General features: G+C 45.5%; 1 protein-coding gene across 2 annotated transcripts in view; it reads right to left on the reverse strand.

Annotated features, from left to right (window-relative positions):
• The window catches only part of TBX20 (T-box transcription factor 20), a 50739-nt gene that overhangs the window by 13318 nt on the left and 23144 nt on the right, over window positions 1-14277 (reverse strand). For both annotated transcript variants that reach the window (XM_083468839.1, XM_083468840.1), the window contains exons 5-6: window positions 7859-8017; window positions 2468-2544 (exon numbers count right to left, since the gene is read on the reverse strand). In XM_083468839.1, the coding sequence (XP_083324965.1) occupies window positions 2468-2544; window positions 7859-8017 (236 nt within the window). The remainder of the gene's footprint in view (window positions 1-2467; window positions 2545-7858; window positions 8018-14277) is intronic.

Consider the following 14277-nt stretch of genomic DNA (forward strand, 5'->3'; position numbering starts at 1 on the left):
CCTTTAAGCCCAGGTGTTCACCCAACAAGGATCTCAGCAGAGGAGGGAAAGCACTCTGTCTATGCTCAGATACTATCTTAGACAAAGCCCTGCCATCAAAAACAGGCTGAGCTCACAGATTCCGCAGTGGAGCCCTGGCTCAAATTAAGTCCTGGCAGAGACCGTAAATTTGAAATGGGAAGTTTGAAATTGTTGGAGTCGTGTATTTATAAAAAACATATTCAATTAGGCTAGAAAAGTGCAATGTCTGTCATCATGTCATAAAAAGATGTGTTTTTTCTCTCAGATCAACCGAAAGGAAGCCCAGCCTCTATTGCGGCAGATAGAAGCAGTGTTCAATCAGTTACATGGAGCAATCCAATTACTAGATGGTTTAGTGCGGTAACTGACTCCAGCCTAATTTGATTTCTTTAGGTCTCTAAAGATCAATTGATCTGATTTGCTTCCCTCCCTAAAGGCTAGTTAGGAAAAAAAGCAGACTTAAATATCTGGAAATTAAATCCAAAGCTTTGTCCCACATTCACACTATTTAGGTCAACCCAAAGACAGGCAGTGTGCAGTGAATAAAAGTCCTCACAGATGCTTTGCCCAGCATAGGTGACCATGCTATAGCCCAAATTGTTCATACACAAAAGTGTGTCTGCCTTAGGAAGTCCATTCAAAAAATGGATTATCTGATTACAAGAGCTAATCAAATATCCACCTTTCAAGAAGGTGTGAATGTGAACTGGCAAACTGTCCGTGCCAAGGCATGTAAATGGAACTGATAATATTGTTTGTTTCCAGAAATGGCAGTTGAGACTCTATTAACTTTGCAAGTTGTTTTCAAGGTCCGTCATTCAATGAAATGAGTGAAGGTGTGTAATGAAAGGTTTTTGGTACGTATAAATTTGCACTAAGCCAAACTGTTTCCAATCCACTAGGCCTGAGGTAGCTGGTGTGGTTCTCTCCAGATGTGTTTGGACACCAACTTCCATCAACCCTGACCGCTGGACATGCTTCCTGTGGCTGATGAGACAAGGAATCCAAGTATATCTGAAGGTCACCACATTACTGACGGAGTGGTAATCACATAGCAAGCCAGGCATGTATGTATAGGCACCTGCCCAAAGCGCCAGCTGGACAGGGGTGCAACTTGAACATCAGAAATCAAGTGGTATATAAATAGCCCAATCAAAAACATTTTTGTTGCACGCAGGTGTCTATGTATTTGTGGGGCTTACTTCTTAGTAAGGACTGTCGCCTTCTTGCAGAAATGTGTGATTTAGTATCACCCTTTCAAATGATTTTGATGCCGGGGGTATTCAGTGAATGGGGTTGGGATTGGGATCCTGCCCTTGGCATAGAAATGACCAGCTAAAATAATCTGTGCTAAACCAGCTGCCATCCTGCTAAGGGACTAAGATGATCTGACCACACTGTTAAAATGTGGGACAGAAACAACATGGTTGTCTTCATACACCCATTACAGCGGAACCTCGGTTGTCAAACGTAATCCTTTTTCCGGAAGACCATTCGACTTCTGAAATGTTCGAGGCACAATTGCCAGTTGGCAAAATCCATTGAAAAAATGGAGAACTGCGCCTGGGAAGCCATTCAACTTCTGAGGCATGTTCGAAAATGGAGCATTCACTTCTGGGTTGTTGGTGTTCGAAAGCTGAAACGTTCGACTTCCGAAGCGTTTGACAACTGAGGTTCTACTGTATAAATGGAGCAAAGTAGCCCATTAAAAATAGCCATGCAAATTCTCATTTTCATGAGACAAAAGGACATTGCAATGGTCCAAAAAGAGAAGAGAGTGCCTAATGATGACAACAGTGCCTTAATATCTGCACTGGGTTCCAGTTGTCCTTTGGTTGGAGTTAATGAGGCTTTTTTTAAATCTAGAAAAAACTATACCTTGTCCTAAACCTATACCTCGTCCCTTAGGTTCCATCAACATGATCACACAAACGTTCACACAAGCAAGCAAAGGAAGAAGCCTGTTCATGTTCTGAAATAGGCTGATGGGGACTATCTCCATGACCTTGCAGAGGGTTTGAATGAGAAGGTGAATATTCTGGTTGTGGGCTTGGACAAAAAGACATACAGGTTGTTAAGAAAAGACATGAGAAAGACTTGAAAATGCCAGAGATAAACGTCAACCACTAAGTTATGTGTTTATTTTCTACGAAGTCATGCATATGTGTGTTTATGTGAGATACACATATGAGTTATATGAGTGGCCAGCTCACTAGATCATTTTGCCTTTAGAGCAGCAATTGGAAAAGGTGGGGGGATCTTCAGGGGAGCAAACTTATTATTTTTGAGTATTTATATAAATCACCTGAGACCTCTTACAGTGCAACATGAACTTGCAAACGCTACAGCTTTGTGGGAGAGGAGAGAAGACTTTTCATGACAGCTCTTCCTCTCTCCTCAGCATTATCTTATCTTGAGCAAAAAGTAAACGAAAAGTCCCTCTTACCTCTCAATATCAGTGAGTCTAGATGAGTCCCTGAATCCTTTGGCAAAAGGGTTGCTGTCAATCTTCAGCTTGGTTATCTGGAAACAGAGAAGAGCAGAGTGCATTTGTGGCAAGCTTTTGAGGAGACAGTCTTACAGAACATGACCTCAACCAAACCATCCATACCAAGTCCCCTGCTGCGCCTCTACCAAATTTATCTCATCTCAGAGGCAGGCTGGCAAAGACGTGACTTCCTGCTTCTTCTGTAATGGCATTTGAAGACCACCATTAGCCTTCAGGGCTCAGGAACTATAGTTGTTGCAACTTAAAGCAAAACGTGAAGCATTTTTTGTAATACATATTTCTCCTCGGAAGTACATGAGAGGAACTTTGTGAAAAGCGAGGAGGCTTGCTACAAAACAGGAGAACTTTCTTGAGACCTAAACTGTCCCTCAGCTGTCAAAGGCAATTTTGCAGCAAAAGTGGAAGCTCCTGCTCAAGTTAAACATCCCAGGAATTCCCAAGGAAAGCTAAACATTTCAATAAGTCTAGCAAAAATTTCTCCTTGGGGATTTGTGAAAGCCCCCAAAGTGTAAAAGTCTGGTTTTCTTGCTCAAGCCATTGTAAATCAGGAGTGCGGTGTTATTGGGACCCAGGACAGCTACTGAAACCAGGCCTCCTCTTCAGGACTGGACCAGTTCACAGTATCTCCGCCAAAATAACCATCCAAAATGGCCACATGTTTTTGTGTGGAGAATGTTGACAGGGTGATAAACTGAGACTTGGTTACACAGGAATGCAATAAAGTTGTCTCGTTTTTTAAAAATACTATGAAGGGTAGACATATCTCAATTCCATGAGGGGAATTAACATTTTCAATCTTGAGCAGCACCAGTACAGAAGCAAATAATTTTTCTCACTGTGGGATGGTATTAGTCTTATTCTGGCAATGTCATTTCAAAAGGGAAGCAAAGTGACAAAGTTGATTCCTACAGAGGAGAGATGGACCATGGAGAAGACTATGGTGAGCAATCTACAAGTATCTGGAGCAATCTAGATAAGACAGAATTGGCCAGAAACAAGAAAGATAAGCCATGTTTGCCTGGGGAAATGGTGTGGTTAATATCTGCTTATTTACTTATTACCTACCTTTCACCCTGAGGTCCCAGGGTAGATCACAATGTCAAAAGACAATTTACCAACACAAAAATAAGATTAATCCTAAAAATATAAACTGAGGTTGTTTTTCAAAAAAATATTTCTAAGCTCCGAATTAAAAAAAAATGGAAGCTGTTCAGGGGAACAAACAAAACAGGACTCTTTTCACAGTATTGTGCAGATGCTCCATAAAAAGGGAATCCACAAAGCATGGCTGTTGCACAGAAAATGCTCAGTACAGGAGCAACACCAGTTTAACATCAGAATGGGAAGGTGGTTTGCAGATTTGTTGGATGCTGTTGCCGTCATTTTTTAAACTCCCAGTTCCCAAATGAATCATGAGAACATCTCCAAGAAAGCTTGTAAAAATGAAAGTTGACCTACAATTCAACTCTCCCGTAGTGGCTTGACTGTTTAAACAAATGCATGACCTTTAAATCTTAAATGTGAGATAGTTTGTTGAAAGTGTAATGTATTTAGCCCTTATCTAATAACCCGCAGAAATGTAATCATCCCCCTTAAAACCAGCAGTGAAAGAAATGGCAAAAATAAGAGAGGTTCCATTTTCATTAGTCATACGTAATACGACAGCCTCTGTCTCTAGGATTTCCAGAGGGAAATTTGGCAGTATTTACGGGATGTGCTGGAGAATCAGACCACAGCTTTCTAAAACTGCTTTGTCCAGGCAAACACCTTTCCCCCCCTCCCATAGGCCTGAAGCTTAATTCAAAGTTTATAAGACAGTAGGATCTATATGAAGGGTAAACACATAGCTGCCAGGCAGATAAATTATATTTTTAATTCAAGTAATTCATTTATACACCAATTACTTCCATGTGGTAAGTTTCCTTTGAAATCGGGTTTGAAAACCTAGAAGATTTGGAACTTAGCACAGTTGTGTTCAGCAGAGGTCCCTGTCATGTAAGCATAAAGAGGGTTGCCGCTCACAAGCAAGACGCACTGTGTTCAGTGTGGATAATGTGATAGATTGTGGCTATTTTTTAAAAGGGATGTAAAGGTAAAGGGACCCCTGACCATTAGGTCCAGTTGTGACTGACTCTGGGGTTGCGGCGCTCATCTCACTTTATTGGCTGAGGGAGCCGGCGTACAGCTTCCAGGTCATGTGGCCAGCACAACTAAGCCGCTTCTGGCAAACCAGAGCAGCGCATGGAAACACCGTTTAGCTTTCCGCTGGAGCGCTACCTATTTATCTACTTGCACTTGGACGTGCTTTTGAACTGCTAGGTTGGCAGGAGCAGGGACCAAGCAACGGGAGCTCACCCCATCACAGGGATTCGAACCCCCAACCTTCTAATCGGCAAGTCCTAGGCTGTGTGGGTGGCACCCACGGTGCCACCCGCGTCCCAAAAGGGATGTAAACTGCCAAAAATGCAGCTATCTACTATTCTGAGCCTTTTGGAAATGCGCCAAGTTCTAAGCATCCAAATAACTGAAACTACGTATACATTTGGTCAAAACAGATTCATTTTGGGGGGAACAAAGTAAGGGTGCTACTGAAATCAGGGCGGGCCGCGCATGGTGCGCCAGCTCTGAGGTGCAGGGCCACCCTGCATGGCAAGAAAGGGTTCGTGGAGCGCAAGGAGTCTTGATTTTTTAAAAAAAACCTGCTTTGTGATTCTGCGTCTAATCTTGCCCCTTTCTTAATTTTTTTTTTTTAAATTAGTGGTGTGTGTTTTCCTTTTGTAAATCTTCCAAAGAATAAAATTAAATCGGGATTTAGGGCTTTTCTCAGGGTGGTGGAGGGTGTGTGTGCTGTGTCCCACTGGTGTAGCGATGGCACTTGCCCTTCTTCTGACAGAAATGCTCTGTGGGGGCAGGGGGACCCAAAAACGGCAGGTTGAGAAGGGTCAGTTGCAGGGAGTGAGAAATGTCCTTTTTTCATCTGAGGAATGTTGGAAGGTATGGGAAATGTGTTCTAGTATTGAATTCGTAGAGAGTCTGCCCCTGTGGATTGATGAGATGCACATTTTGGATGGACATCAGACTCTAGAAATTGTCTAGAAAGGGTTTAGAATTCCTCATTCCCCTACTGGGCCTTGCTGGTGCCATTTCTTGGTTTCCTGCTTGGCAGGGGTTTGGACTCGATGGCCCTTGTGGTGTCTTCCAACTCTATGATTCTATGATTTACCTGCCCAGTGTAGATCTGGAGCTCTAGCATGCTGTCACGGCTTCAGGCCGCGCATTCAGCTTCAGCCAGATCACGCACCATGTCTCACGGCTTCATCAGCAAGCTCAGACTTGCCTGTATTAGGAAGGTGTTGGGAAATTCTCCTTTCAGACATAAGCAGTTGCAGTCTTGTGATTCTCCAGCAACACCTCTCCAAATGGCTTGGATGTGAGCCCCTCATCCGGGACCAGAGAAGAGTTTTTCTGACATGGCTTAGGGATGAGTGTCAGAAAGCTATTTTGAGATTTCACAAAGCAAAGGGCAGAGGGAGATTCTTTCGTCAAAGTCTCTGAAGGTTCCATTGTGGAACTGGCTCATGAGAAGTCGTTTGCCCTCTTTGCTCCCCAGACCAGCCTAGAAAATTATAGATTCCCATAGGAAGTCCGCAAGCGGGACATGAATGCAATAGTGCTCTCCCCACACAGCAGCTTCAATACCAGAAGTAGAGTCATAGAACCATAGACTTGGAATATGGCCGCCATAGCTAGTGCCACTGATAGGCTTATCTGCAGTGAATTTGTCTAACCCTTTTTAAAGGCATTCAAGTTGGTAGCCATTGCTTTGTCTTGTAATAGCAAATTCCACATTCACAGTATAAAGACGGACTTCCTTTTTGCCCAGGGGTGCCAACTTGAATAAAATATTGCGGGGCCCAGGTAAGCCCGGCCCGCATAATAGATCAAGCATGCACACCATTCGAATGCATTGGCAATGTCCATCAACTTGGGGGGGGGCATCCCCTCAAATATTTTATTGGGAGGGTCAAAGACCTCTAGGTCCTTAGGAGTTGGCTCCTGTGCTTTTGTCTGTCTTGAATCTTCTCACATTCCATTCCATTGGATGATCCTGGATTCTAGGATTACGAGAGATGGAGAAAAGCCTCTCTCTATCCATTCCCACACACCCCCAGCTGCGTTATTTTATACATCTCTATCATTTCCCTTAACTCATCTTTTTTTCTAAATTAAAGGTAAAGGTAAAGGTTCCCCCGGCCTTATGGGCCAGTCGTGTCCGACTCTAGGGTTGTGCGCCCATCTCACTTAAGAGGCAGGGGGCCAGCGCTGTCCGGAGACACTTCCGGGTCACGTGGCCAGCGTGACAAAGCTGCTCTGGCGAGCCAGCACCAGCGCAGCACACGGAAACGCCGTTTACCTTCCCGCTATAAAGCGGTACCTATTTATCTACTTGCACTTAGGGGTGCTTTCGAACTGCTAGGTGGGCAGGAGCTGGGACCGAAAGACGGGAGCTCACCCCGCCGCGGGGATTCAAACCGCCGACCATACGATCGGCAAGTCCTAGGCACTGAGGTTTTACCCACAGCACCACCCGCGTCCCTTTTCTAAATTAAAAATGCCCAAATGTTACAATGCAGTGGTACCTCGGGCTACATACGCTTCAGGTTACATACACTTCAGGTTACAGACTCTGCTAACCCAGAAATAGTACCTCGGGTTAAGAACTTTGCTTCAGGATGAGAACAGAAATTGTGCTCCAGCGGTGCAGTGGCAGCAGGAGGCCCCATTAGCTAAAGTGGTGCTTCAGGTTAAGAACAGTTTCAGGTTAAGAACAGACCTCCAGAACGAATTAAGTACTTAACCTGAGGTACCACTGTATTTCCTCACCGTGTCTGGAATGTCATCACAAACACCCAACGACTTCCGATTGCAGTGTAATGCTGCAGCCGGTCTGCCCAAAGCAGACGTAAGACTTTGTGACATCCTTAGGACCAAATCATGTCACATTGTTCACACTTTTTAAGCAGGTCACTTGCATTTGTAAGAGAAAGCAGCTGCAGGGCCCCAATCCAGTGTGTATTCCTGCATCTGTTTCTCCTGCATCAGTTGACTATCATCTGCTACCCCGCCATATTTGTCTCCAAAGGAGGGGATGGTTTTCAACAGGAACCTGCTGCAGGGGCCTGATCCAGTTTACAAGCACAAAAAGTAGCAGGGAAAGAGGGAGAGGTCCTCTTCATCCTTGCAATTCAGGCACACAACCCTCATTTTCGTCTCTCAGTCCAGTAGTAGCATTGATGAAAAGACTAATAAGAGTTATAGAACACTTACCAATTGGTTCTGGTAGGCAGTGACAGCAGTAAACACAGTCTCTGGAAATATAAATGTCCTGAATTCTTCAGACTTCAGGTTAAGCAAGGAAGCTGTATGGTCCTTCTTCTTGATGATGTGCACCCTAGGCTGGTATTTGTGCATTGAATTTAAGATTATCTGGAGAGGAGATAAAGGGAAGAGCTACTCAGATTCAAGTCAACACTCACTACTGTGGGGTATTTAAAGTCAAACCAACAATTCGTCTTTTGCTAGATAGGAGCTGAAGCTTACAAAGTTTTCCTGTAAACTTGCTAGAGAGGACTCTGTGAGAGACACCCCCACTGTGCCCTGACGGGGAGGGCATAGCTATACAGTGGTGCCTCGCAAGACGAAAAGAATCCGTTCTGTGATTCTCTTCGTCTAGCGGTTTTTTCGTCTTGCAAAGCAAGCCCATTGACAGATTAGCGGATTAGCGCTATTAGCGGCTTTTAGCGGCTTTTAGCGGCTTATCTGCTGATTGGATCAGCTGATAAGCGGCTTAGAAAAAGGGGGGAAGGGGAAAAAACCAGCAGGAACTCGCAAGACATTGTTGTCTTGCGAAGCATGCCCATAGGAGATTCGTTTTGCGAAGCACCTCCAAAACGGAAAACTCTTTCGTCTAGCGAGTTTTCCGTCTTGCGAGGCATTCGTCTTGCGGGGCACCACTGTATATTCTCCTGCCTGCTTTGGCGTGTTCGCCTACTCTCTTACCACTCATCACCATGCCAGCAATGTGAAAGCATCTGCTAAGTCTGAGCTACATGCTCCATTTTAAGCAAGGCTTAAGTAAGCCTTTGTAACTGATTTACCATTTTAAGTCTGCCTGAACAAAGCTGCGGTATTTGTTATTCTTCAACTAGTATTCTGAGTGAGTAAGTGTTGTTTTTACCTATTATAAGACTGTTTGCGTGATTATTGTTTCAAGGGGGAGAAAGAAAGGTGGGAAATACCAGGAGAATCTGGTCTGTCTTAAAGCATTCTGGATTACTTAAACTAAAAGGCTAAAACTAGACCATCTAAGCTTCTCTTTTTAAGCTGCAAAGGGATGCACTCTGCTGAACTCACAAACTTGAGGGAGGAAGGATAATATCTAATAAATATATTCTCTCCCAGCATCCATTCAAATCCCAACAACTACCAACTTTTTTACTTCCGCCCAAGGTTTATTTTCGCAACACCTTTCTGCAACACGTATATCCACAGCTCACGGCTAGGACCTTGTAATTAGCAATGTGCAATAAATTGTTCCCTCACAGATCTCTTTCCTAATTTAAAGATTTCTAAGAGGGGAAAATAATGAATCAGAAGAATGATGGGACAATGTGGACTGCCCCACTTCAGACTGCAGGTGAGGGGTATCAAATGCTTCTCTGCATTCAAAAAAATATTCCGGGATGAACCATCCACTCCCTAAGAGCAAACGCTGGAGCAGAATCTTCCATCCTATCATTTAGCTGATAAACTATTTGCACAGACTTTGGATGCGCGTTCAGAAATGTGATCCTTTTCTGCCGTCTGCCTCACTCAGCTGACTGTGTAAGACCAGCTCATGTTGTCGTTATGAACAATTGCAAAAGCAGAAGGATTTGGTGCAGAAAAAGAACTTTCCCCAGTTTCTATCACTATATGGTTTTTTTATAGTCCTTAGGAACGCAGTGGCCTTTGCTGATCCTGATCAAAGCCAATAGCTCTCTGTAGAGAAAGTATAATCACAAACACTCTGTGAATAATTGTCTTCCTTGGAGGACACCAAGGCTCGTAGTGAAGGGAGAGGGAAGGGTTGCTTTCTATATGCTTTCTATATGCTTTCTATACCTTGTACCTTGTACCTAAGAAGGATCTTCTATATTTTCTGTCTAAGTCAATTTCTTAGCTAGAAATAATTTCACCTGCAAAAGGAAGGCCCCTCGAAGGAATGCAAGATAAGACAGACAGAAATAGCCAGACCTGCAGAATAGCCTCGCTTTTTTTTTTTTTTACCTTAGGAATGCAAGATAAAAAGGACACATACGGGGAGACGGGAGGAGGAGACGGGAGGATGCAGGACGCTTAGAAAGACACTATAGGGAACAATAGAGAGGGCTATAGACATGCTAAAAATAAGTTGAAAACTTTCCAGTTGATTGGGGAGGAGGGAGAGAGCCCACTCAAGGTATAAGAAAATCTGCAGAGGGGTATTTTCTGGGCAGTCAGTTTTTCCAGAATTTATTCTGCTGGCTGTCTCCTGTGCACAGAGAATAAAACTGCTTTCCTCCAAAGAAGGATCTTTCCTGGAGTTTTCTTTTACTCTCTCTCTGGATCTGAGGACGCGGGCCAACGATTCCCTGGCATGGACTAGGCTCAGCCTACATCTTGGTTCCCTGACCGGGAATCTGCCCCACCTCAGAGGGCTGGAGAGAGCCAGGCTCGACCTTGGTGGACAGCTCGGATCGGTGATTGCAGCTTCCACGCGCACCCTGCCAATTTGTGGGGGGAACCAGCCACACCGCTCCGGAGCAAGGACCCAGGTCGAGGGAGGAAAGAGGACGGCGCCGAGGGGACAGGTCCGCAGCGGAAAAGGTAAGCTCCACAGGGTATAGGTGGGAGCAAGCTCCACAAGGATAGGTGTGAGCAAAAAGAGAGCCTGATCAGCTCCGCCAGCAGGGTAGAAGAAGTGCCACTGGTTGTTGGTTTTGTGCCCAGAAAAAGCAGCAAAGGGTGCTGCCAGGGCCCCGGTCGAAGTCTAAGCGCTGCCGGTTATGGTTGGTTGTTGGTTTTGTGCCCAGAAAAAGCAGTAAAAAAGGTGCTCTTGGGCCCCGGTCGAAGTTGTGAAGCACTGCCGGTTGTGATTTTGGTTTTGGGGGGAAAAAAGGGGTTGGGGGAGGTGCATGGGTTTTTCTGAATGTGCGTGTGGGGACACTCCAGTGAATGTTTTGAGTGTGTGAGACGTTGAAAGCAACGTCTGGCCTGTGACTGAGTGAAAAAATAACGTTAGGAGGAGGGAGTGTCCCAGTATCCCAAGTGTCCAAGTGTTCCAGGGTCATGGAGAAAATGCAGTAAAACAACTCCCATGACCCCCCTGCAATGCTTTCCTGAACAAATTGAAAAGATGCCACGAAGGGAGAAGATTGGGGATTTTAAAAACCTGATGAAAAAAATAGACTCCAACACTTATGTGGAGTTCCTAACCGTCTCCCATGGCTCAAGAAAAGTAGAACTGTGATTACCTGTGCCATGCCAAACTGTGCCCAGTATGGCAGCAAGTACAAGTTAAAAAGCCAGCAGTTTTGCCAGTCCCAGAAGAGAAGTCCCAGAAGAAAAGGAGGAAGGAATAATTAGCCCCCCTCCACCCTATGCAGCAACTGCACCAGGGCTAAATGAGGTTTCCCCTACCCAACCCCCAAGAAAAGAGACTGAGGGAGAAAAGAAAGAGAAGAGGAAAGTGAAGAAGAAGGTGGTATAGAGAATGAAGAATTCAGTAGGTGAAGTGGACAAGCAGTCCAAAAGAGTGTTTCAGTATGTAGAACCATGTGGCTTCTTGAGTTCTAGAAGCAGCACAATGCAAGGATGTGAACTGGCAGAAAGAAACAGAAGGGAAGGCTTTGAGAGCCGCATAGGACAGAACTGTTAAAAAAAAAAAAAAAAGACAATTAAACCCGAGGGATCAAAGAACCCTGGGATTACAATACTGACCATTGAGGAAATCTGCAAGATAAATGCCCTCAGGGCAGCGGACAATACTAATAGTTGCAATTGAGGCAGCTAAAACTCCACTTTGATGGCCCCACTCCACTGAGTGTATGACCCCCTGGAGTCATCCGATGCCCAGGACCACAGACCTCCAAGCACCTTAAATCAGAATCCTTCTTTCGAAGAGGACCTGGCCAAAATAATTAGGGGTTTGTCTTCAAACAAGCCAGAAAGCCAAAAATGCAATCTCAGAGTGAGCGAGGGTGTCCACGGGAGGGGCAGAGAACGCCTAGGGAAAAAGCCAGTGCGCCATCTGCAGGCAAGAGGGTCACTGGAAAATGGAATGCCCAAAGGCCCCATGCCCGACACACCCCACTCCCCACAGGGTGGGAACAGTAACCAAAGTTCCGATGCCTATGTACCCAGCCATGAGCCTCAGCGCTACAGCCACAAGCCCAGCTCTGAACTCCAGAAAAATCAAGGCAGAGGGCAAGAACAGGGATCTGTGCAGGGATACCCCATGGCCTGAACCCCACCTCTCCAGTCCTGAGAGACGAAAAAAAAAAACTTACTAGGATAAACCAGGCCCAACAAACGCAGGTTCCCAGAAGCTGCCTGGCCCTGGTCCAACAATGGTTGCTCGGCACACAGAATGAGGTTTCTGAAAATGATTTGCTCAAAGACTGTTGCAGAAGCAAGTGAACTAACTGTTTCTCATTCATGCAAGTAACAGGACATCAGCTTTTTTTTTTTTTTTTCTCCTTGTGCCAGGCGCTTGGAGGCAGCTTCAGAGCGTTATCTCTTGGCAGCTATTCCAAGAAGGACACTGCTGCATTCAGCCAACTACCCTGAACCTCACACTTTCTGGATTTACAGTTCAGCCACATAAACCCAGAAGGCCAAGAGTTACCCACCCCCCTGCCCAAAAGTATTAACCTGAAGAAGTGACTTTCTTAAAAGCAAGTGAATGCTTTCTGTGAACTTTGTCAAGTTTTTTTTTTAAGGTGCAATTTTACTCTGAAAAAGGAGCCGCAGCATAACATAGGAATTGATATTTTGAGGAATTTGAAACTTTGCCAGAAGCAAGGAGTGCATTGTTCTTTCTACAGACACTGGCAAATGAACTGAAATTTGCAACATGGCTTAGAGTTCTGAAGCCCGAGCACACATGAGAATGCAAGGGACAGAGGAGGCCCCTGAAGCCTACTTAAAGAGGCTGAAGGAAGCCTACCACCAGTATATCCCTGTGGACCCAGATGAGGCTGCCAATGCCCCTATCATAAAAACTGCCTTTGTAGCCCAAGCGGCGCCCGATATCCACCAAAAAAAAAAATGAAGGTTTTTTTTATGGGCCACACCCTTGAATGGATGCTGGAATTAGCCCAGACCATTTATAATTAGAGGGAAAAAGAGACCCAGAAGAAAAAGAAGAAGTACCAGGCAAAGAAGTTGATGGCCCTGAAGACGGGAAGTCCACCGTTAGGAGAAGAAGAGGAGGGCGAGGCCACTTAGGAAAGAATCAGTGTGCCATCTGCCGAAAGGCACCTATTTCTTCCCCCAGGCTAAAATGAGGAAATGTCAGATGCTACTACATCCGCGTTAGAAATTCCAAGTCACCACAGCCCTCAACCCAGCTACCCTATTACCGGTAGGAGAAGGTGAGGAGCCCACGCATGACTGCATTGAAGTAATGAATGAGGTGTATTCTAGCAGGCCTGACCTTAAAGATGAAGCAGATCCCCAATGGCCATCATGGTTTATAGATGGAAGCAGCTTTGTTGAGACTGGACGGCGGAAGGCAGGCTATGCAGTGGTAGCCCTGGAAGACCAGGTGATCGAAGCAAAGTCACTCCCACCTGGAACATCGGCCCAGCTGGCAGAGCTAACTGCGCTTACCAGAGCCCTGAGCCTGGCAAAGGGACAGAAGATAAACATTTATACAGATTCTAAGTATGCATTCCTGACTTTACATGCCCATGGAGCCTTATGGAAAGAAAGAGGTTTGCTTACCTCCAGAGGAAACCAGGTGACCCACCCACGAGCTTTATTGAACCTTCTGGATGCTGTATGGGAACCCGAGGCAGTGGCAGTTGTCCATTGTTATGGACACAAAATTGGACCAGGGGAAGTGGCCAGAGGAAGCCGATTGGCAGACAGAGTAGCCAAGGAAGCAGCCCGAGAACTGGCCCCAACCCCGATCATTAGAGCACTAATCCCAGAAGAGATTTTAAGCACCGTTGACAAGCCGGCCTACACAAAGCAGGAAAGGGACACTGCAGATGCCCAGGAGTTGACATTGTCCAAAGAAGGATGGTACCTCACCCCTGATGACAGCATATGGATTCCAGAGTCCCTGCCCCGGCAGATAACTCAGAAATACCATGAGTCAACCCACATGGGGCCAGATGCCACAACCAAGCAGCTGGAGAAGTATGTCTATATAGCCAACCTTTATCAACTGGCAGCCCAGATTTCCAGGAAATGCCTGCTATGCCAAAAGAATAATCCCAGAACTCACTCCAGACGATGTGGAACCACGTTACACCCTTGATGAACAGCAGTGGACCAGCCAAGAAGGAGCAACGCTCCAGGGAGGACCAGACAGCCGTGTTTTTGTGCCCCAACATCTGGCCAGCACAATTGTAAATAATTACCACGAGTCCACCCATTTGGGAGGCCCAGCTGCTAAAGCACACCTTGGGAGAATATTCTATATCCCAAAATGTGCC

Source organism: Podarcis liolepis, assembly GCF_965112155.1.
Source record: "Podarcis liolepis genome assembly, chromosome: 12".
NCBI classification, from domain to species: Eukaryota; Metazoa; Chordata; class Lepidosauria; order Squamata; family Lacertidae; genus Podarcis; species Podarcis liolepis.